Source organism: Serinus canaria, chromosome 1A (assembly GCF_022539315.1).
Source record: "Serinus canaria isolate serCan28SL12 chromosome 1A, serCan2020, whole genome shotgun sequence".
Taxonomy (NCBI): domain Eukaryota; kingdom Metazoa; phylum Chordata; class Aves; order Passeriformes; family Fringillidae; genus Serinus; species Serinus canaria.
Window position 1 is genome coordinate 389,757 of NC_066314.1, and position 22,266 is coordinate 412,022.

A 22,266-nucleotide genomic window follows, 5' to 3' on the forward strand; every position below is an offset into this window, starting at 1 on the left:
CCTCGTGGACTGGCTCTGAGCTGGTTTAAACTGGGGCTCACTGGGCTCGGTGCTGCCCTGAGAGAATTCCTGCTCCCCTCCCTGCCAGCTGCACCTGCATGTGTTGGGATGGGAGCTCCTCCTGCCGTTTCCCATTCCTGCTCTCCTGGCTCCGTAGCACATTTGGGAAGCTGTTCCTGCCATGGAACATTTCCCATTCCTGCATCCCGGCTCCGTCCCGTGCTGATCCCTGTGCTCTCCTCTGCGGGGACAGGGATGTCCCACCCTGGAATCCTGGCCGTGTCCTCAGGGAAGGGCCAGAGGCTGGGACACCTGGGACACTTGGAATGGGGTGTGTGCTGCTGTGGTGTATCCATGGAAACCTGGGGTGGAGGGGTTTCCTTGAGACTCTTCTCCCTTCCACTTGTTACTGGGATTTTTCCCTTTGCTCTGCTGAGACTGGATTTGGGATTTTGGTGTTCCCAGTCAGGAATCGGCTCTGGAATTCGGCAGTGTTAATGAATGATCAGTGAATAATTACCCTGTTAGTTAATGACATGTGGTAGTGGCAGGAATGGTGCCCTTGGAGCGCTGGCCCAACTCCAGCATCCCGTCAGTGAAAGCCTGAGATCCTTTGGAAGATGGGCTGGATCAGCTCCCGCTGGTTTTGTCCTGGATAATGTTTCTGACTTCATCAGGAATGCTGTTGGGCTTGGGCTGAGAATGGGATTTTTGATCCTGGCTTTTCCCTCTGTGGTGGGAAGTTTTAGCAAAACCAGGAGTTTTCCAGGTGTGTTTAGGGCTGAACTTGGGGATAAGTGGAAAAGGAACAATTTGGCTCCTCCCCGGTGGCTTTGGTCGCCTGAACCTCTCTTACCTCATCCAGGAAGGGCTTTGTGGTGTCCCAGCTCTCACCTGGATTTGTACAGAATTCCTGGTATTCCGTGGTGGTCCTCACCTCTCCCAGCTGTGGGATATTCCCATGGGAACTGTATTTTTGTATTTGATGTTGATGGGAAGAGAGGGATTTTCTTCTCTCCCTGAATTCGGGGCTTTTCTGGAGGGCAGAGCCTTCCCTTCTATTTTTGATTCCCTCAGATTCCTTGGACAGATGGAAACGAGGGATAAATCCTTTCTCCTGTAATTTTGATGCTCAGAGGTAGTTTTGCAGAACTCTGTAGGAATTCTGGGAATGCTGTAGGGATTCCCCTGTGGAGGGTGGGTTTGGTGCTTTTGGCAGCGAGGGCACTGCCGGAGGATCCCCTTGGCCAGATCTCATGGATCCAAACATGAGGATCCACAGGCACGGCAAACGTTCTTCTCTCCATGGAAATGCTTCTCCCACTCTCCTCTTTCCCAAACTGCTGCTGGAGAGCCTTGAGTGGCCCCTGGGGTGCTGAGGTTGTGACAGGGAATTTTGGCTGCTCCACTCCAGAGCCCGGAGCTGGGCCTGGAGTTCCCTTGTTCCGTGGTCCTTGTGTGCCTTCCATGTCCTCCTGTGAATTCCTGGCTCCCTGGAGTCCGTCTCTGCTCCTTGGAGTCATCCCTTGTGCTTGCCCTTCCCTGATCCTCACGTCTGTTCCACAGTCCTTGCAGCTGTTCCCAGCCCTCGTGCATCCCCTGATCCTTGCAGTTAATCCCTGCTCCCTGCAGCCATTCCCTGCCCCCACTCCTGGCAGTGACTCTGCATGGACACTTCAGCTCTTTCCCAGGAATGTTCAAACTCCAATCTGTGTCTGATTGGCCACGGCAGAATCTGGAAAAATGGGGAAAATCCCAATCCCTTCCCTTCCCTTCCCTTCCCTTCCCTTCCCTTCCCTTCCCTTCCCTTCCCTTCCCTTCCCTTCCCTTCCCTTCCCTTCCCTTCCCTTCCCTTCCCTTCCCTTCCCTTCCCTTCCCTTCCCTTCCCTTCCCTTCCCTTCCCTTCCCTTCCCTTCCCTTCCCTTCCCTTCCCTTCCCTTCCCTTCCCTTCCCTTCCCTTCCCTTCCCTTCCCTTCCCTTCCCTTCCCTTCCCTTCCCTTTCCCTTCCCTTCCCTTCCCTTCCCTTCCCTTCCCTTCCCTTCCCTTCCCTTCCCTTCCCTTCCCTTCCCTAGATCCTGTTGATTTACAGTTAATTCCCGTGTATTCATCACATCCCTGCAATTCCCATCCCTGCTCCTCCCCTCCCTCCAGACCTGCTGCAGCTTTCCCAGGAAATGTTCTTCTCCCTCACACTTCCAGCTCTGAGGCCCCTTGGGTCCGGGAGCTGTTCCAGGGCACGGCACTGACCACACGGGTGGGTCCAAAGCAATCCAAAGCCTTGGATTTAGTCTGGAAGGAGCCACCTCTTCCCATTCCAGCTTGGATCCAGTGCTGTTCCATCCCAGATCACAGGAAAGAGAGGAGAATGTCCTGTGCTCGAGCCCATGGACAGCAGTCATTCCCAGTTCCCACTGTTCCGAGTGCCTTAAATCCATCCCGATTCCAACAGTGGACTTCTGTTCCCTGTGCTCTTCCTCTACACCTCACAGCTCCTTATCCCACTTTCCCAGTTCATCCCTGTATCCCAGTTCATCCCTGTATCCCAGTTCATCCCTGTATCCCAGTTCATCACCCCCAGTATCCCAGTTCACCCACCCCAATATCCCAGTGCACCCACCCCAATATCCCAGTGCACCCATCCCAGTATTCCAGTTCACCCACCCCAATATCCCAGTTCACCCATCCCAATATCCCAGTTCACCCACCCCAGTATCCCAGTTCACCCACCCCAGTATCCCAGTTCACCCACCCCAGTATCCCAGTTCACCCACCCCCAATATCCCAGTTCACCCACCCCAGTATCCCAGTTCACCCACCCCAATATCCCAGTTCACCCACCCCAATATCCCAGTTCAGCCATCCCAGTGTCCCCACGAGCTCTGGGCAGAGCCAGGTGGGATTTGGTCTCGGGACCCTTCCCTGCCCTTCCCTGGCCTGGGGATGTGAGATGATGTTTGGAATGGGGCCCTGGCAGAATTCCACAGAACAGAAGGAGAAGGTCCTTTGGGAATGCTCAGCTCCTGGGGTTCCCTGTGGGGCCGTGCAGGGAGAAGCTGATCCTTCCCCAGGGGGTAGTGGAGATCCCATGGGAGTGGGGCTGTGGGGCAGGGAATGGGAATTCTGTGTCCATTTCCTGTCTGCTCCAGAGGGATCCCAGACTCCAGCCTGGGCATCAGGGCTGTCTCCGAGCAGGACAGAAACTGGGCTAAAGCACCAGAAAGAAAGGATTATTCCTGATTTTCTGATGGAATGGAATTAGTGTTTAATCCCAAATATTTTATTATTTAATGGAATTTAAATGAAAACTTCCTGGACCTGTAAATATTCCCCCCCTTGGAATATAAACATTCCCCTGCTGGGTCTGGGGTTTGTGGAATGGAAGGGGATTTTCTGCCAGACAGTCCCAGAGAATTCCCTGGTGAGCTTTTCCCTCTTGAAATTGTCCTTCTGTCCCCTGGCAGCCGATAGTGGCAAACACCGGGAATGCTCCGACCTCCCGAGTGGAGGGGCCAGTGCTGGGATCCAACCTGAAACCTGGGCACAGGGGGAGGGGCTGGAATTAGGAATTCCCTGGGTTGGGTTGGGGTTTCCCTGGTTGGGATCAAAGGAGGCGCTGCGGGGCCGGACCAGCCGGACATCCTGGATTTAAGGATTTATGGCAGATCTAGGAACAGGACCTGACCCCCCACCCCCGTTCCCAAGGGAGCTGGAACCTTTCCCGTGGGTTTCCCATTTGGCTGAGGCTGTGACTCGAGGGTTGGACCGTGAGACTGATGAGGAGAGACCTTGGGATGAAAATCCTTGGGATTTCAGGGAAAGAGGTGGTTGGTTTCTCCCCCAGCCTTGGGAACAGGCAGGAACATTCATTCCAGAGGGGATGGATCCATGGAATGAGGGCAGAGGGGACACTGGGGACAGGCAGGAGCATCCTGGTGGTGGCAGCCGGAGCTGCTCCGAGCTCGTCCCTGGCTCCTCCTTCCCTCCCCACGCTCCCATTCCCAGTGTTTGCTGTAAATAGGGAATATTTATAAAAATTTATTGCAGAGATTTCTAAACTCACCCGAATCCCGTTTTTCCCAGAGCTTTTGTCTTTGCTGGGATCTCCAGGAGCAGAAGATTTGCACCTTCCCAATGGGCTCTGGCATCAGTACAAATCAATCCAGTCCCACTCCCAGTCCCAGTCCCAGGGGCTGGGCAGGGCTGGGAATTCCAGGGGTCCCAGGGCTGAGAATGGAACGACTCCTTCCCTTAATTTTATCCCTGTTCCATTTTCTCTGGGCGGGAGAGGCTGTTCCAGGCTGGAGCCATCCCAGGGTGTCCCTGGCACTCTCGGAGGTCAAGGATTTTCCCTTTTCCTTGTTTCTGTCTTTGCCTTCCATGTCTGACCCGGCTGCAGCGGCAGTGGAGGGGAATTTGGGTGGAAATGTGGACTTTTCCAGGCATTCTTCTTGATGTGACATTTTCCAAACCTTTCCTTTATCCCTCCTGAGTCCCAGGATCTGCGTGGCCACGGGGGGTGGTCCCAGCTGGCACATCCCTGTCCCCGGGGGTTCCTGGTGGTTTTCCCTGGTGAATTTGCTCCAGCAAATCCCTCCTTGGCTCCACTTTCCTGCCCGGCCTCGTCCGTCCATCTGCGCTCGGAGCATTCCATGTTTGCAGTTGAGTTGGAGCCTCTGGAGCTGCTTTTCCAGGGCTTTTCCAGGGCTTTCCCTTGCAGGGGCTCGCTGGGAACATTCGGCTCTGTGACTGTTAGTACAAACCATGGATTCATCCCCCGGGAGGCCCCGGTGCCACCTCTGGCCCCAGGACCCCAGATTGATCTAAAAGTGACCCGAGCCAGGCTGTTTGTTGGGAATAATTCTGGATCTCCAGGAGAGCAGGAGGTTCTGGGACCACAGCGGTGCCTGGGGCTGGCAGGGCCATCCAGGCGTCTCCTGAGGGAGTGGGTTCTGACTGGGATCCGTGCCCATCCCGGGGGCTCCGTGCCCCTCCCAGGCCGTGCCTGGCTCCTAGCCTTGGCTCATTTTGGGAAAAGGCCTTGGGAATGGCACCTCTGCCATCTCCACGTCCCAGCTGAGGCAGAGCTAATTCCAGGCTGTGGGATGGGAGCTGGAGCCGTCCCTGAGCACAGGAGATCCCATCAATCCAACAGCCCGGGTGGGAGGAGGCGCTGCTGCCGGGGGGGTGGGGATTCATGGATTTGGGAAGGTTGCAGGGGGGTCCCCAGGCCGAGCCCGGATTTTCAGCGTCGTTCCGCTCCTCCTCCTCTTGCCGCTCTTCCCAAATCCTGCCGTGGTGTCCCGAGCTGAGTCTCCCTGAAAATCTGCGCTGGCACCGGGGCATCCCCAGTTCCCGAGGGAGTTCCCGAGGGATGGAGGTGTCCCGGCGGCAGCAGGCGGGGGGGACTCGATGCCTTTCTCCACAACCACCGGCCCCGCAAAGCAATAAAACCACGGAGGGGCCGCGGGGAGATCCCGGGATCTGCTCCCGGCGCGGGCACGAGGGCGATGCCGGGGGAGCCTTCTCACGATGCCAACTGCCCTTAAATTGGGATCCGGGTCTTTGTAAGCAATGTCTGTGTATTATGTGTAAATATGAGGGACAAATTTGAAATTACTGCCTTTTCCCTGTTTATTTTTCTGAGTAATTCCAGATGTACTTTAGTCTCTCTACTGTCAAAACTTTTATATTGTAAATCTGATGCTGGTGGCTTTTTTGGTTATTTTGGTTTTTTTGTTTTTGTTTTTTTTTTTTTGTAAAAAAGTGACCAAAAAAGAAAAAAAAAAAAGAAAATAAGAAAAAGGAAAAAAAGTCTGCATCTCTCTATGTTGTCAGTTTTAGGCTGTAAATTCCAACTATCAATAAAAGCTCAAAATTCACGTGCCAGTGCTGGGTTCCTCCATCCTGTAGGACACGCCGGGGCCAGGAGTGGGGCTGGACTCCTGATGGAATCATGGAATCCCTGAGGCTGGAAAAGTCCTCCCAGTCCCAGCTGTGCCCGACCAGCACCTTGTCCCCAGCCAGAGCCCTGAGTGCCACCTCCAGGAAGTCCTTGGACATCTCCAGGGCTGGGCACTCCAAAGCTCCCTGGGCAGCCCCTGCCAAGGCCTGACCCCCTTTCCATGGGGAAATTCCTGCTGGTGCCCACCCTAAGCTCCCCTGGCCCAGCCTGAGGCCGTTCCCTCTCCTCCTGTTGGGTTGGAATGGTGGGAGCAGAGCAGGAGTGGGGGGACAGAGTGGATCCAGTGGTGCAAAGATTCCTGTGCCAGGAGCCCCCCAGGAGCTCTGCCCTGTGACCCAGGAGCTGAGCCTGCCCTGTGCTGGCCCGAGGCTCTGCCCTGTGTCCCTGTGCTCAGCAAGGCAAAAGAAACGTCTCTCATATTAATTTTTTTATTAAATTCCGTTAGTTTTCTCTTTATAGAATAACCTTTTCCTCTAGGCACAAATACAATACAAGGACTCTGCATGTTTGACACAATGTACAGAAACTTCAATAATCTACAACTGCTCAGGTAAGTTACAAAACCTCCGTGTTACACCTGCACAGCCAGGATGGTACAGAGGAACGGGGCGACTGTACAAAGAGCTCTGCACTGAAATAAAACGCTGGACTTTAAAAACAAGATGGGTGGAGGGGCTGGCGGAGCTGGGGGGGTCAGTCCTGGGGGTGCTGGGGGGTCCCGGGCAGCAGTGGGGCCACTGTGACCCCACGGTGCCCTCTGGGGCCCCCCACGCCAAACCCCCAGTTCACACCAGTGCGGGGGCGGGGGGGCTGCAGGAGCCAGTTCGGTACCGAGAGCCACCCCCAGCACTGAGGGGCAGCAGCAGCAGGGGGACAGCGGGGACAGGGACAGCGGGGCTGGGACAGGGACAGGAGCTGCTCCCCTGGGCCCCCCCGGGCTCAGCACAGGCAGAGCACAAAGGGGGCACCTGGGGAGGGCTGGAGGGAGGAGAGCCTGGGGCAGGGGGATGTGACCTGTGCAAAGGAGACCCTGCAGAGACCAGGTGGCACTTGCAGGGCCACTGCCCCAGCCCTGTCCCATGTGGCTTCAGCCAGAGGGGACCCTCATCCCGGGGCTGGTTTGGTCCCCACCCTCTAGGAGGGGACAGAGGGGCATCCAGGAGGCTGCAGCACTTGGCACCTCCTGAGGGAATATGCCCCCCGGGACAGCCAGCCTGGAGGTAGAGACTGTCCCAGGCAGGACAGGGACCCCAGCAGGACACAGCCCGAGGAGCCTCCTGCCCACTGGGAGCAGCGTGGCCACGGCCACGTCCCCCCATCCCCCACCCCCCCCCCCCGCCAGGGACACGGAGCCAGCACCTGCAGCATCCCAACATTCCCAGCATTCCCGTTCCTGTGCACAGCTGGGAGCGGCTCCAGGGTGGGACACAACACGGGATGGTCCCGGTGCTCTGTGCTGTCCCCTCTGCCATCCCCTGAGCTGCAGGGCTCTGTCCCCTCTGCCGTCCCCTGAGCTGCAGGGCTCTGTCCCCTCTGCCATCCCCTGAGCTGCAGGTCCCGGCTCCAGCAGGACGGGAGCCAAGCCCAGGACTCACTCCTAGGCCGGGAGGGGCAGGGCAGGTTCCGGGGGGCTCTGGCAGACATGCAGGAGGGCAGGATGAGGGGCAGGACGAGGGGGCAGCTCTGCCTCCCCCAGCAGTGTGGAGTGGGGGTGTGGGGCGCAGGACCCCCTGCCCAGGGAGCTGGAGCGGGGCTGGGGCACACGGAGGACACGGGGTCACGACACGGCTCAGACGGGGCCGGGGGCGGGACGGGGCCCCCGCCCGCTTCAACGCGAGGAATCCCTCCCTGTGCCACCCCACCCCGGACACGCCCGTCCTGCCCGGTGGGTGGGAGGAAGGGCCGCTCCTCCTCTCCCTCAGTCCCGGGCTCGGCTTCTAGCCCGGCGCTGCCTCTGCTCCCGCTGCGGGCCCGGCAGCTGTGCCTGGAATTGCGGCTCTGCTGAGCCGGGCTCACGCGTCCGACAGGCAGCTCTGGATGCGATCGATCCACTGCTGGGCCAGCTGCACGTCCTGGGCGCAGAAATTGTAAACTCGTTTCGTCGTCTTCAGCTGCGGGCAGAGAGAGGCGGGGCTGAGGGCTGTGCCCGGGACAGCTCCGGAGCCCAGAGTGACCGGAGTGAGCGGAGCTGTCCAGGGCCAGCCCCTGGGGACACTCACGTCGAAGAAAGCTTTCTCATCCACCGTCTTGGGGGCCCCCATGGTGGGGGTCCCCGGGGTGATGGACTCCACCTCAGCCAGGTCGATGACGCCCTTGCACTCCGTGTCCATCCGGCTGTCGTAGTACCGCAGCTGCGGGAGAGCCGCGCTCAGGGCAGGGCAGGAAGGGGATTGGGATGGGATGGGATGGGATGGGACAGAGGGACAGGACAGACCCCAGGGCCCAACCGGTACCTGATGTTTGGTTTTATCCAGCACAAACCACCGAGACTTCCAGGGTTTCATGAAGGCGCCTTTCTTGTACAGAGATCCCTCATAGGATCTGTGGAGCAGGGAGGGGCCGGAACAGCGTGGTCAGGGATGGAAACCCACCGGGACCCACATCCTGCTCCCCGGGGAGGGATCCCCCTCCTGCTGCCACCATTCCCAGCCCATTCCCGGCCCCGCCTGCCTGTTCTCGCTCTCGGACATCTGGAACTGGCTGTAGAGGGTGGAAGTGCTGCGGCGGCCGCCCGGCTTCCCGCTGGACGGGGTGGAGGTGCTGCTGGTGTCGCTGTCCAGGCTGAGGTTGAGCGTGGAGCCCACCCCGCTCTCCTGCAGGTACACGCCCAGCGAGCGCCGGTGGTGGGACAGCCCCGATGACATCAGCAGGGAGCTGGGGGTCTGTGGGACAAGGACAGTGTGAGGGGGGCTGGGGCTGAGCTCCAGCAGCAGCACCAGAACCAGCACCACAACCACCGTCAGAACCAGCAGCAGCAGCACCCAGAAGCAGCACCAGCCTGCCACGCTCTGTCACAGTCCTGTCACAGCCACTGCCACACCATCACAGCCCCATCACAGCCCTTGCCACAGCTACACCCACACCCTGTCACACACTGCCACACCCTGTCACATCCTGCGACAGTGCCTGGCACAGCCCTGTCACCCCCTGTCACCTACCCTGTTGCCCTCCTGCCGCCCCTCTGTGCGCTGGGACGCTTTCACCTTGTCCCACGTGTCCTTCCAGCGCTCCGGGACCTGCCCCAGCTCCATCTCCAGGTTGTGCAACTCCTGTGGGGGGTTCCACCATCAGCCCCGGAGGGGACAAACCCCCTGGGGCCGCTGTCCGTGTCCAGGGGCTCTGCCGGGTGCCATCCCTGGGGCAGGACTCCCACCTCGAGCAGTTTGGAGATGGCGTCGGGCTCCACGCGGCTGCGGTTGTCGTAGCAGGGCCAGATGATGCGGCGCTTGCTCTGCGGCGCCGCCGTGTCCTGGCGATCCGGCTCCTCCGCCGGCTCCGGCTGCCCCTGCGCCAGCTCCCAGTCGTACGGGGGGCCCTCGGACAGCGTCTCCTCCGTGTAATAATCCCACACCTTCAGGTTGGAGATGTTGCTGTACGGCCTCAGCACCTGCGGGAGGGGCAGGGGTGGCTCAGGAAGGGCAGCAGGGCCAGGTTGGACATTCCCAGCCAGAACAAGGGGACAGTGTGCCCACATGGAGTGTTGGGAGTGTCCAGCCTGGAGAAGGAAGGCTCCAGGGAGAGCTCAGAGCCCCTGGCAGGGCCTGAAGGGGCTCCAGGAGAGCTGCAGAGGGACTGGGGACAAGGCCTGCAGGGACAGCACCCAGGGAATGGCTCCCACTGCCAGAGGGCAGGCATGGATGGGATCTGGGAATTGGGAATTCCTGGCTGGGCTGGAACTGCCAGAGCAGCTGGGGCTGCCCCTGCATCCCTGGAGTGTCCAAGGCCAGGCTGGAAACTGGGGCTGGAGCAGGCTGGGACAGTGGGAGGTGTCCCTGCCATAGCGGGGATGGCACTGGAGGGGCTTTGGGGTCCCTTCCCAGGGGACAAATCCCAGCTCTGGCTGCTCCTGCAGGGAGGATCCCGGGGCACTCCCAGCCCCGCTCCAGGTGCCCCCAGCTCTCACCTCCCCATCCTCAGGTGCATACAGGTAGTTGAAGAAGATGGGAGCTTTCTTGTTGAGGCGGTCGATGTAATCCCAGATGGATTTGGAGACCTGCTGGCCCTTCCTCTCGCCCTTCTCCTCGTACAGGAGCCCTGGGGGACAGAGGGGACACCGGGTGTGACGGGGGCAGGGGCAGGTGCCATCCCTGGCCCCGCACGCCGTGCTCACCCAGCTCGATGCGCTCGTAGTCCGAGTCCAGCAGGAATGTCCGGAAGCGGTTGGAAATGTAGTGGTAGCTGAGGAACTTCAGGTAGTACTGGCTGAACTCGAACTCCATGGGGAACTGCAGGTGGATCTGCAGGAGAGCCCCGGCATGGCTGGGATCCAGGCACACGGGCTGGGCTGGGCTGGGCCCTCCCGCCTGCCCCAGGGGACACTTGGGGGTTCCAGCAGGCACTGAGGGGTCCCTCTGGGTGCCGGGGTTCCCACTGGACATTCATGGACTTGAGTGAGCTTGGGGGGCACTCAGGGGTCCCCCCTGGTCACTTGGGGGTCCCGCCAGGCACTCGGGGGCCCATGGCCCAGGTGCCAGGGCTCACCTGGTGCACACAGTCCAGGAACTGGAGGAAGATGGGGGCGAAGCCGCTGCTCTGCCCCGCCAGGGTCTGGGCGCCGCGGTGGCTGAAGCGGTGGCCGAAGGAGAGCCACTCCTTCTCCACCAGCAGCCGGAAGCCCTCCAGCGTCCGGTAGTAGGGGTCAGACAGGAGCTGCACCAGGGACACCACCTGCGGGGACAGGGAGCTCCAGGGGCTGTGGGGGGACAGCCACGGGGCCACTCCGGCCAGCGCCGTGCCCTCACCTGGGTGGTGATGTCCCAGCCATCCTCCAGACTGACCAGCACGGACGAGCCCGTGTCCAGCAGCTCCACCACCAGCACCGAGATCTGCAGGATCTTGTGGATCTGCCAGGGCAGGCCCAGGAGTGAGGAGGGCACAGGGAGTTCCTGGGCTGGGTGTGGGGGCAGCGTTCCCTTCTCTGGAGTGAGGCTACACTCGGGGGTCATGGCAGCAGCAGCAGGGACAGGGGACCCTCACCCCCTCCAGAGTGGGACCCCTCCCACAGCTCCACACTGGACCAGCCCCCCTGGGCTGCTGCCCCTGGCTCATCCTGGCACTGCCCTGTCCCAGCCCCTCTGGAGCATCCTGTGGGTCCTGCCTGGCATTCCCGGCCAGCAGCTCTGTCCAGCACCACGGAGCTGAGCTCTGGATTGTCCCATCCCTGCCCCTCACAGCCCCCTGCGTGTCCTCAGGCTGTCCCAGTGCTGCTCTGCACAGGGCACTGGAGCCCATGCTCGCTCAGAGCCCCAGCAGAGCCCCCAGGGGAGGGGAGGGCTGGGGGTGACCGACCTGGGACAGCCACTCCGACTCCTCCAGGGAGCGCAGGTAGGCCACGCTGGGGTCGCTGGAGGGGCAGCCGGGCACGCAGGCCTTCATCAGCTTCTTGAAGCTGGCCTTGACCTGGCGCACGTCGAACACCTCGATGGGCACCACCTCCCAGTGCTGCAGCGGGTCCGGCTTCACGCCCTGCGGAGGGACAGCATGGCCTGGGCTGCCCTGGGCTGGCCTGAGCCACGGCCACCCTCAGGATCAGGAGTTCTTTGGGCTGGAAAAGCCCTTGGAGACCGTGGAGTCCAACTGTTCCCCAGAACTGCCAAGGCCACCACTGACCCTCTCCCCAAGTGCCATATCCACACGGCTCTAAAATCCCAACAGGGATGGGCAATCCAAAGCTCCCTGGGCAGCCCCTGCCAAGGCCTGACCCCTTTCCATGAGGAAATTCCTGCTGGTGCCCACCCTGAGCTCCCCTGGCCCAGCCTGAGGCCGTTCCCTCTGCTCCTGTCCCTGTTCCCTGGAGCACAGCCCGACCCCCCTGGCTGTCCCCTCCTGGCAGGGACTTGTGCAGAGCCACAAGGTCCCCCTGAGCCTCCTTTGCTCCAGGCTCAGCCCCTTCCCAGCTCCCTCAGCCCTCCTGGGGTTCCAGCCCCTTCCCAGCTTTGTCCCTCCCCGAGGTGGTGCAGGGCGTGTCACCTTCAGCTGGGACTTGTCCCCGATGATGTAGAGCGAGGCTCGGTGCTGCCGCAGGAAGGAGGGCTCGGCGGGGGTCCCGTTGTGCGGCGTCCCCAGCAGGTCCTTCCCCGCCAGGCGGGACCCGATCTCCACGTTCAGGGCGTAGCTGCTCATGCGGCCGCTGGCCCGGATGCTGCCCCACTTCCCTGCGGGACCGGGGCCGGATCAGGGCGGGGCCGGGGCTCGGGGGCTGCGCCGGCCCCACGTCCCCAGCCGGGGGGCCGAGCTGTCCCCGCAGCCCGGCCCGGGGGGAACATGCCAGGGAGGTGCTGGGCACCAGGTTTGCTTTGGATCCTTCTCCCTCTGGGTGCTGCAAAAATTCCTGCCCGCTGGATTCCGGCCCCGGCGGCTCCGTGTCTGTCACTGTCACACCCCACTCCAGCGTCACCGGGACCTGCCACCTGCACCACAGCCCTGCCACCTGCACCACAGCCGTGCCCGCTGTGCCACAGCCCTGCCACCAGCTGTGCCCCGCCCCGGCACCACCGCCCGCACCGCAGAGCCGAGGAGCCCAAAGCAAACCTGGCGAGGCTGCCCGGTACTTACCGTGCCCGTGGCACACCTGGAGCAGGGGGGGCTCGGGGGGTTACTGGGGTTACTGGGCATTAGTGGTGGGGGGCAGGGAGGGAGTGAGTGAGTGGGGGTCAGTCACAGTGGTCAGTCACACCCGGCCGGCTCGGGCGCGTGCGTACCTCGGGGCGTCTCGCGGCCCTTCGGCGACGCGCACTTGGGGGAGGACAGGGTGATGACCCTGGCTCTGTGACCCAGCCCTGGGGGCACAGGACGAAAGTGACCTCAGCAAGGGACACGGAGTCACAGACAGGGAATGGGATGGAGGCGATGGCGCCGGGGATGTGGCCGAACCCTCCCTCCCTCCCTGAGGCTGCAGCTGCGGCTCCAGCTCAGGGGAGCACCTGCTCTTCCCAGGGAACCACCTGCTCTTCCCAAGGAATCACCTGCTCTTCCCAGGGAATCACCTGCTCTTCCCAAGGAATCACCTGCTCTTCCCAGGGGAGCACCTGCTCTTCCCAGGGAACCACCTGCTCTTCCCAAGGAATCACCTGCTCTTCCCAAGGAAACCCCTGCTCTTCCCAAGGAATCACCTGCTCTTCCCAAGGAAACCCCTGCTCTTCCCAAGGAATCACCTGCTCTTCCCAGGGGAACCCCTGCTCTTCCCAGGGAATCACCTGCTCTTCCCAAGGAATCACCTGCTCTTCCCAAGGAAACCCCTGCTCTTCCCAAGGAATCACCTGCTCTTCCCCAGGAATCACCTGCTCTTCCCAGGGGATCACCTGCTCTTCCCAAGGAAACCCCTGCTCTTCCCAGGGGATCACCTGCTCCCCCCAGAGAAGCATCTACTCTACAAGAGCTGCCCAGGGCTGGGGGTCTCGGCGAGGCCCCCGGCAGCGCCCCTGCCCCGTCCTCACCTCCACGGCTCAAAGTCCCAGGCCCTTCGTCCTTCCCTCCCATCACCTGCTTCATGAGCGATCCCAGCTTAGGCTGCTGCCTCTTGTCGGAGAAATCTGCAGCACCAAGAGAAGGTCAGCTCCCGAGGCCCTGCCGAGCTCCCGAGGCCCTGCCGGAGCCAGGGCAGGCCCGGGAGGAAGCGGCAGCAAGCGGAACCCCGGGGATGCGGAGCCAGCGCGGGAAGCACCATCCAGCTGGAGCCACGGAAAACCAGTGCCCGGGGCAGCCCTGGAGGAGGGGGCTCGGCCCCCAGCCCACGGTGGGGCCAGCCTGTGCCAGCCCTACCAGGTCACCCGTGCCACCCTCAGAGGTGTGCCCCCTGCTCCTGCCGTGCTCTGGACACGTCCCCTCGCACTGGGGCAAGGCCTTGGAGGGGCTGCTGGGAAGTTCTCTGCCTTCAGGATCAGGGAGACCCCTGGCCTCCCCAGAGCCCCCAGCCCCTGATGTGTCCACAGTGATGATGGGTGGGATGATGGGACAGCATGGATGGCACCAGGACAGGACAGATGGTACTGGGACAGCATGGATGGCACCAGAGTGTGGCAGGGTGGGCTGGAGTTCTGCCCTGCAGGAAGGGCCAGCTGGGAAGGGACAGCTGGGCACAGACTTACCGGGGGTCGCCAGACTGACCCCGGCACCACACATGGGGAACACGCAGTGCTGAGATCCTGGTGGGAAGGGTCTGTCCCCACTGGCCCCCAGAAAGTGCCCAGATCCCAGCACAGGCTTTGGCTCCCAGCGCTCCCAGCTCCAGGGACACTGGGATTCCCAAAATCCCCAGTGTTCCCAGCTCCAGGGACACCAGATGTCCCAAAGCCCATCCCACCCGCAGCCAGGGAGACCCAGCTGGAGCTGGGAGCTCTGGAGAGGCTGTGCTGCCTCCTGGGATGTGGGAGCCCGGAGAGCAGCTCCCTTGGGATGCAGAGCAGGAGCCAGGGCTGGCAGGAGCCCAGGTGTGCCCCTCCCCTGTGCTCCCCTCACCTGCACTGCTCATGTGAGCCGAGGTGAAGCCGCTGAGGGTGTTGCGCCCGCCGGCGTCCGAGTAGTGGGGCATGGAATTGATGACAGCCTGCAGGTACTTCTCCTGCTCCAGGCTGGTGGAGTCTGCCTGCGAGGGGCCTGCAGGGGACACCAGAGTGTCACCGGGATACCCTCAGGCTGTCACTGCCCGGAACCTGAGGACCTCTGAGGGCAACCACCCAGAGCTGGGAGACCCCTGAGTGTCACTGCCTGGAGCTGGGGAGACCCCCAGGTCTCACTGCACTAAGCTAGGGAGACACCTGAGTGTCACCTCTCTGAGCTGGGGAGTCCCCTTCATGCCACCTCCCCGAGCCAGGGGACTCCCAAACACACCACACAGAGCTGAAGACCCCAAAGTGTCACCGCCTGGATCCTGGAGACCCTCAGGTATCACTGCCTCAAGCCAGGGGACCCCTGAGTGTCACCACCCCGACCCAGGGGACCCCTGAGCATCACTGCCCTGAGCCAGGGGACCCCTGAGTGTCCCCACCCCGACCCAGGGGACCCCTGAGTGTCACCACCCCGACCCAGGGGACCCCTGAGTGTCACAGCCCAGAGCCAGGGGCGATCCCACGGCCCCGGCTCCATGTTCCAGCCAGGGTGGGAGGGTCACCTGGGGTCGGGGCGTTCTGGGACTTGAAGAGGCCGACGACGCCCTTGCCGTGGAGGCCCCCGGAGCGCAGGAGCACGGCCTTGGTGCGGGAGTTCCTCCAGCACACCACGGGGAAGCGGCTCTGGCGGTAGCAGCGCGAGATCCGCTGGATGGTGTTGTCCTGGATGCTCTGCGGCACGATCAGCAGCCCGGGGTAGCTGTGGACACAAACCCCGGGATGGCACGGCTCTCCTGAGTGCTTCGTTAGTGCTTTCATTAATCCTGAGCCCCACTTGGAGCCAGCACTGATCGCCCTTCTCCACACACCTGCCTGCTCCTCGGATCATTACATCACAACTCCGAGTTGGGTAAAACCAACCCTGACAAGCTGCACTCAACAAAGCCTGAGGGAGTTAAAGGCTGGACACCTGGGAGCCAGAATTCATGGCCCTCTAAGGACACAAAGGAGTGACCAGGATTTATGGTCATCCAAGGACATGATGGAGTGACCAGGACTCATGGTCATCCAAGGACATGATGGAGTGACCAGGACTCATGGTCATCCAAGGACATGATGGAGTGACCAGGACTCATGGTCATCCAAGGACACACAGGAGTAAATGAAGACAAAGGAAACACTAACAAAGACATTTCAGCCTCAGTGCTGGAAACTGCCCACGTGGGAAAAACATGATAAAAGCACTGGAAAATTCAGACTAATCACGAGAAGCGAGAAGTCAATAATCAATAGAGGGCAGGACAGTGATAACTGAAGAGCACTGGGCACCTTGGAACCAGTGAACGTCGGCTGAAAATGTATCAGTAAGTGAGAAAGTCGTGGGGCGCTGCAGGCTGGGATTGGGTTGGCCAAGGACAAAGCCATGAGGCACCAGTGGAGGGTTTTATGGATCCCGGTGGTTCTGGGTGTCCCGGTGACACTGGGATCGGCAGGGATGTGCAGGGATCCGCTGGGATCGGCAGGGATCAGTGCCCCGGGCCGGCTCACCTGCGGCAGATGGCGTACATGCGGTTGACGGTGGAGATGCGGAAGGGCTCGTTCTTGGAGCGGGTCAGGCTGCTGCTCAGCGTGCCCAGCCCCAGGCGTTGGTAGTCCCGGCAGCAGGCGCGCTCCACCACGTGAGTCATGGTCATCTTCTCCGACGGCCTCATGGTGCTGCTGGGCGTCAGGGTGCTCCTGTCCAGCTCCTCGGACACTGCGGGGACACGGCGGGGCTGGGACACCTCGGTGCACACGCCGTGTCCCAGAGCAGCAGGAGGACGGGTTGGAGCAATGGCCCACCCTGCTGCTGTCACCTGTCACCCCCAGCAGACTCCTGGGGGGTTCTCCAGCCAGCCCAAGACCTCCCTCCGTGCTGGGCTCTCTGCCTGGCCACCACCTGCAGCCAAGGGCTGGGGCAGCACCGGGAACCGGGACACGTTCCCACCCTGCTCCCACCACAAGGACACCAGGACTCCTCCCAGGTGCCACTGCTCCCTGGCCTCCCCGGGGCGTTCCCAACCTGAGATCTCATCCTCGTTGTCCTCGGGGAAGTGCTGGCTGCCCCGCTGCTCCCAGGCTGGGGGGGTGTACTTCTTGCGGGTCACGTACTGCCGGCCAATCGTCCTCTTGGCGTTCTTCACCAGGTTCTTGGACAGCGTCCTGGGCACACGGGCAAGGGCACAGAGGGACAACGCTGTCACCCAGGCAGCCAGAGCCAGGAGCAGCCCTCAGCCCTGGCGGTCACTGTCACACGGGAGGGGCAGACATGTCACCTGCCAGCAACTTGGCCCTGCAGGAGCCCCAGCACCTGCCACTCCCAAGGGATCTGGGGAGCTGGGGAGGTGGGATGGGGCAGCACCCCACCCTCTGGATCAGAGCTGCCACAGGCAGAGCTCCAGCTCATCCCAGGAGAGGCTCCAAATCACAGCAAGGGACAGGGATCCAGCACAGGGACCTGGGGATCCATGGCAGGGCCATTGCCAGCCAAGCCTGGGCTCAGGGCTGCAGCCAGTGGTGCAGGACAATGTCCCCAGGTCACCCAGCACTGCAGGACAATGCTACCCAGTCATTCAGCACTGAAGGACTGTGTCCCCAAGTCACTCAATGCTGCAGGACAATGTCCCTGAGTCACCCAGTACTGCAGGACCATGTCCCCAAGTCACCCAGCACTGCAGGACAATGTGCCTGAGTCACCCAGCACTGCAGGGCCATGTCCCCAAGTCACCCAGAACTGTGTCCCTGGGCCACCCAGGCTACTGGAACCCCTCCTGTGGGGGACACCTCCTCAGGCAGGGGATGCTGCTGCAACTCCCACTTCCCAGTGTGACTGTCCTTCCCAGTGTGACTGTGTGGGGCTGGGGACACTGCAGGACAGGGGACATCTACAGCTCTTTGGGCTCCACAGCTCTGGCCAGGAGGGGACAGCTGGGGTGGTCGGGCTGTGCTCCAGGGAACAAGGACAGGAGGAGAGGGAACGGCCTCAGGCTGGGCCAGGGGAGCTCAGGGTGGATACTGGGGAATTCCCTCCTGGAAAGGGCTGTGTGGATGTGGCACTTGGGGACACGGGCAGTGCCGAGAATGGCTGCAGTCACTGTCCCAGAGGGCTTTCCCAAGCCTAAGGATTCTCTGATCTCCAGTGACACAAACCCTGCCCCAGGAGGGCTCAGCTCCCCGTGTCCCCTTCCCGGAGTGCCCCCAGCCCGGTGGCTCTGCCAGAGCAGGGACAGGAGGGGGAGCCCCAGGGAATGAGGCACATCCAGGTGTGATCCCCTCTCCTGGCACAGGTACCTGAGCGAGGGGTTCTTCTCCTTGGCCTTGGGCTGCATGGCCTGCTTGGGGGACTGGCCCACGGTGAAGGCGAAGGTGCCGCGCACGTGCTGGGGGTAGCGCAGCTTGTGCAGGTGCTTCCGGAAGATCTCGGCGCTGTCCGAGGCCACCTCCTCGTCAAAGGCAATCTTCAGCAGCTGGGGAGGCACAGGTGGGGGTGACAATGGGGTCAGGCCAGGGACAGCCCTTCCCATGGATCAGGGCAGAGCTTGGATCCACCCAGGAGCATCATGGGCAGAGGCTGGACTGAGAGGCTGCTCTGCCTCTCCCTGCATTCCCATTCCCTTTCCTCTGTACCATTCCCCTTCCTCTGCCCTATTCCCTTTCTCCTGTCCCATTCCCTTTTCTGCTCTCCCACTCTCTTCCTCTGTCCCATTCCCTTTCCCCTGTCCCTTTCCCTTTCTGCTGCCCCATTCCCTTTCCTGCTGCAGTCTCCACTCCTGCTGCTGGGTGTCCTTGTGCACAGCAGGTTTGGGAGCTCTCTCCCAGCAGGGGGTCCCACCTGGAATGTGCAGGAGCGCAGCTGCAATCCCTCCTGGATGAACTGATCCGCCTGGGCCTGGATACTGATCTTCTTCTCTTTGGTCAGCGAGGCGATGGGGAAGGACCGGATCACCACCTGCTCCCCCACTGGACACAGGACAGCAAGGGGTCAGTTCCATCCCTGCCCCGGCCCCGGGCAGGGCCAGGCCACCCCAGGCCACCCTCATTCTCAGCCCTACCATGGACAGGGGTCTATGGGACACAGGGGCCAGAAACAACCAACCCCTGCCCCCAGGGCTCACCAGCCCTACTCCCCAGGGATCACTGACCAGCTCCCTGATCCCCAGGGATCCCCAACCCTCCCCCCTGCTCCCCAGGGATCACTGACCAACCAACCCCTTGACCTGCAGGGACCACTGACCAGCTCCCTCCCCCCTAAGCATCCCCAACCCTCTCCCCTGCCCCCAGGGCCCCTCCCCTCCCTCTCCCGAGGCCGCAGCCCCTCACCCAGGGGGTCGGTGGGGGTTCCCTTGAAGATGATCCTGTAGGTGGTGAGGAACACGGCTCCCTCTGCGGGGAGCAGGGGGGGCCCCCCGACGCTGCCCCCGGCCCCCTCCTCGCGCCCGTCCGGCATCAGGTACACGCGGAGCCCCTCCATCACACACTCCTCCCCCAGCAGCAGGTTGGGCCGCAGCAGCTTTGGCTGGGGGAACAGCGGGGGGCTCAGGCCCGTGGGAAGGGCCTCACAGCCCCCCCGGACCTGCTCCCAGCCCAGCAGGGCATCCCTACCTTCTGGATGGGAGGAAGCCTCTTGCTCTCCCTGTGCACGGCATCCAGGGTCTCAATGTGCATCTGCACGATGTCTGTGGGACAGGGGGTGAGTCCTGCCTTGCCCAAATCCCACCCTGCCCCTGCTCAAATCCCACCTGTCCTCCCTGAATCCCATCCTGTCCCTGCCCGAATCCCACCTGTCCTGCCTGAATTCCACCCTGTCCCTGCCTGAATCCCATCCTGTCCTGCCCAAATCCCACCCTGTCCCTGCCTGAATCCCATCCTGTCCCTGCCCGAATTCCACCCTGTCCCTGCCTGAATCCCATCCTGTCCCTGCCCAAATCCCATCCTGTCCTGCCTGAATCCCATCCTGTCCCTGCCCGAATCTCACCCTGTCCCTGCCCAAATCCCATCTGTCCTGCCCAAATCCCATCCTGTCCCTGCCTGAATCTCCCCCTGTCCTGCCTGAATCTCCCCCTGTCCCTGCCTGAATCCCATTTGTCCTGCCCTAATCCCATCTGTCCCTGCCCAAAACCCACCCTGTCCTGCCCTAATCCCATCCTATCCTACCCAAATCCTGGTTTCCCTTACTTGAATCCCACCCTGCCCAAATCTCACCCTATCCTGCTTAAACCCCACCCTGCCCTTCCCAAATCCACTCTGCCCCCCCAGATCCCACCCTGCCCTCTCCCGCTGTGGGATCCCCGTGGCCACCCCGGTGTCCTCACCCGGGATCATGACGTGCAGCCCCTTGAGGTGCTCGTTGGTGACGCCGCTCTCGGTGCACACCTTGTCCACGAAGCGGTTGATGAACCTCACCACGGAGTTGGCCACGTCCGAGCTCTCGGCGTCCTCGAAGCCGCTCTCGGTGTCGTAGCTTTCGGCCACACTGCCCGCGATGCTTCCCGAGGGAAACAGGGAAGGGTCAGCCCAGGACAGCCCCAGCCAGGGGCCACTCCCGCATGGACACGGGGGAGCTCCCACTCCTGATATGATCCCAGGAGAGCTCCTAGTGCTGATACAGACCCAGGAGAGCTCCCACTCCTCATATGATCCCAGGAGAGCTCCTACTCCTGATATGATCCCAGGAGAGCTCCCACTCCTCATATGATCCCAGGAGAGCTCCCACTCCTCATATGATCCCAGGAGAGCTCCCACTCCTGATATGATCCCGGGAGAGCTCCTACTCCTGATATGATCCCAGGAGAGCTCCCACTCCTCATATGATCCCAGGAGAGCTCCCACTCCTCAAAGGAACACAGGAGAGTTCCTATTCCTGATATGATCCCAGGGGAGCTCCCACTCCTGATATGGTCCCAGGAGAGCTCCTAGTGCTGATACAGACCCAGGAGAGCTCCCACTCCTCAAAGGAACACAGGAGAGTTCCTATCCCTGATATGATCCCAGGGGAGCTCCCACTCCTCATATGATCCCAGGAGAGCTCCCACTCCTCATATGATCCCAGGAGAGCTCCCACTCCTCAAAGAAACACAGGAGAGTTCCTATCCCTGATATGATCCCAGGAGAGTTCCCACTCCTGATACGATACCAGGAGAGCTCCCACTCCTGACAGAGATCCTGGAAAGCTCCCTCCCACTCCTGACAAGAGTCCAAGACTGTTCCCATTCCCAGCATGGACCCAGCAGAGCTCCCACTCCCAGAAACCTCCCTGGGCACCACAGTCCGCCTCAGTCCTGACACAACCCTGGAATCCCAGCATGGCTGGGATTGGAAGGAGCCCTCACAGGAGTCCGACCCCCCTCAGCGAGCAGGGACATCTTTCGCTGACAGCAGCCTGGCCCAGCCCACGAGCTCTGTCCCAGCTCGGTCAGCCGGTGTCCCCAGCACCTGTTGGTGACGAAGCTGTTGCTGACGCTCTCCACGTCGCCCAGGCCGGAGCTGCGGAGCAGGCGGTTCTTGCTGGTGTCCAGGGGCAGCAGCAGGTAGCTCATCCTGTTGGCGTAGTGGATGGCCTGGCTGAACACCGTGCTCTCCTCCTTCTGGATCAGCTCCTGCTGCTTCTCCCGGCTCATGGTGGGCCACAGCCGCAGCTGCTCCGACGCGATCTCCAGCGCCGACTTGGCCTCCTGCGGCTCCTCCGTGCTCTCCTGGGGCAGGGGGAAGGGATGGGGCTGTCTGCATGGACAGACCCACAGGGATCTCCCAGAACTGGGGTGCAGACCCTCAACCTCAGCTGAGCAGAACATGCAGCTGGGCTGGAAATGCCAGAGCAGCTGGGGCTGCCCCTGCCTCCCTGGCAGTGGCCAAGGCCAGGCTGGACACTGGGGCTGGGAGCACCTGGGACAGTGGGAGGTGTCCCTGCCATGGCAGGGGTGGCACTGCAGGCCTTTGAGGTTCCCACCCAACCCATTCCAGGATTCTGTAACACCATGAGGGGCCCCAGCCCTTTGGGAAGAGCTCTCCTGCGCCACCCTCCCACCTGCTCCATGTGGTTCTCCTCGGCACTGTCCAGGTAGAGGGCCCGGATGTGGTTCTGGACATCACAGTAGAACATGGCCTCCCAGAACTGGATGTTGGTCCACACCACGTGCTCCTGCACGCAGCTGTAGGCAAACTGGGTGATGCCAGGGCTCAGTTTCTGTGGAAGGAGGTGGAAAAGATCCATCTGCACACAGCCTTTGTGCTGAGCTCTCCACTCAGGTGTCCCTGCTCCTCCAGCTGCCACTGGGAAAGCCCTGGGCAGGCAGGAGGAATGTCTGCACAAGAGCTGCTCCAGCATTCCCTGAAAATTCTCTTGCTCAGAGCCCACCTGGAGCCCAGAGGCTCAGCCCAGCCCAACCTGACCATGGGATCAAGCTGGCATTCCAGAGCAACCCCCTTCCCACAGGTGTTCCAGCCTCCCTGGGAGCCTCGGGCCAGTCTGGGCTGGGTGGAACCTTCTCGGCAGAAGCTGTA

The 22,266-nt window shown here is 61.7% G+C and overlaps 1 protein-coding gene across 3 annotated transcripts in view; it reads right to left on the reverse strand.

Annotated features, from left to right (window-relative positions):
* Positions 1 to 6,376: 6,376 nt before the first annotated feature.
* SBF1 (SET binding factor 1) overlaps positions 6,377 to 22,266 on the reverse strand; it is a 66,523-nt gene continuing 50,633 nt past the window's right edge. The window contains exons 18-42 of one of the 3 annotated variants that reach the window (XM_050969805.1): positions 21,791 to 21,949; positions 21,199 to 21,458; positions 20,079 to 20,251; positions 19,369 to 19,442; positions 19,087 to 19,282; positions 18,599 to 18,726; positions 18,058 to 18,233; positions 16,790 to 16,929; positions 16,276 to 16,483; positions 15,291 to 15,487; positions 14,639 to 14,776; positions 13,618 to 13,713; positions 12,883 to 12,960; positions 12,152 to 12,336; positions 11,471 to 11,647; positions 10,924 to 11,025; positions 10,664 to 10,849; positions 10,293 to 10,419; positions 10,086 to 10,216; positions 9,336 to 9,569; positions 9,121 to 9,231; positions 8,633 to 8,844; positions 8,416 to 8,503; positions 8,182 to 8,313; positions 6,377 to 8,073 (exon numbers count right to left, since the gene is read on the reverse strand). In XM_050969805.1, the coding sequence (XP_050825762.1) occupies positions 7,975 to 8,073; positions 8,182 to 8,313; positions 8,416 to 8,503; positions 8,633 to 8,844; positions 9,121 to 9,231; positions 9,336 to 9,569; positions 10,086 to 10,216; positions 10,293 to 10,419; positions 10,664 to 10,849; positions 10,924 to 11,025; positions 11,471 to 11,647; positions 12,152 to 12,336; positions 12,883 to 12,960; positions 13,618 to 13,713; positions 14,639 to 14,776; positions 15,291 to 15,487; positions 16,276 to 16,483; positions 16,790 to 16,929; positions 18,058 to 18,233; positions 18,599 to 18,726; positions 19,087 to 19,282; positions 19,369 to 19,442; positions 20,079 to 20,251; positions 21,199 to 21,458; positions 21,791 to 21,949 (3,807 nt within the window). In that variant the 3' untranslated portion in view covers positions 6,377 to 7,974. The remainder of the gene's footprint in view (positions 8,074 to 8,181; positions 8,314 to 8,415; positions 8,504 to 8,632; positions 8,845 to 9,120; positions 9,232 to 9,335; positions 9,570 to 10,085; positions 10,217 to 10,292; positions 10,420 to 10,663; positions 10,850 to 10,923; positions 11,026 to 11,470; positions 11,648 to 12,151; positions 12,337 to 12,882; positions 12,961 to 13,617; positions 13,714 to 14,638; positions 14,777 to 15,290; positions 15,488 to 16,275; positions 16,484 to 16,789; positions 16,930 to 18,057; positions 18,234 to 18,598; positions 18,727 to 19,086; positions 19,283 to 19,368; positions 19,443 to 20,078; positions 20,252 to 21,198; positions 21,459 to 21,790; positions 21,950 to 22,266) is intronic. The other 2 variants (XM_050969806.1, XM_050969807.1) reach the window with 2 other exon arrangements.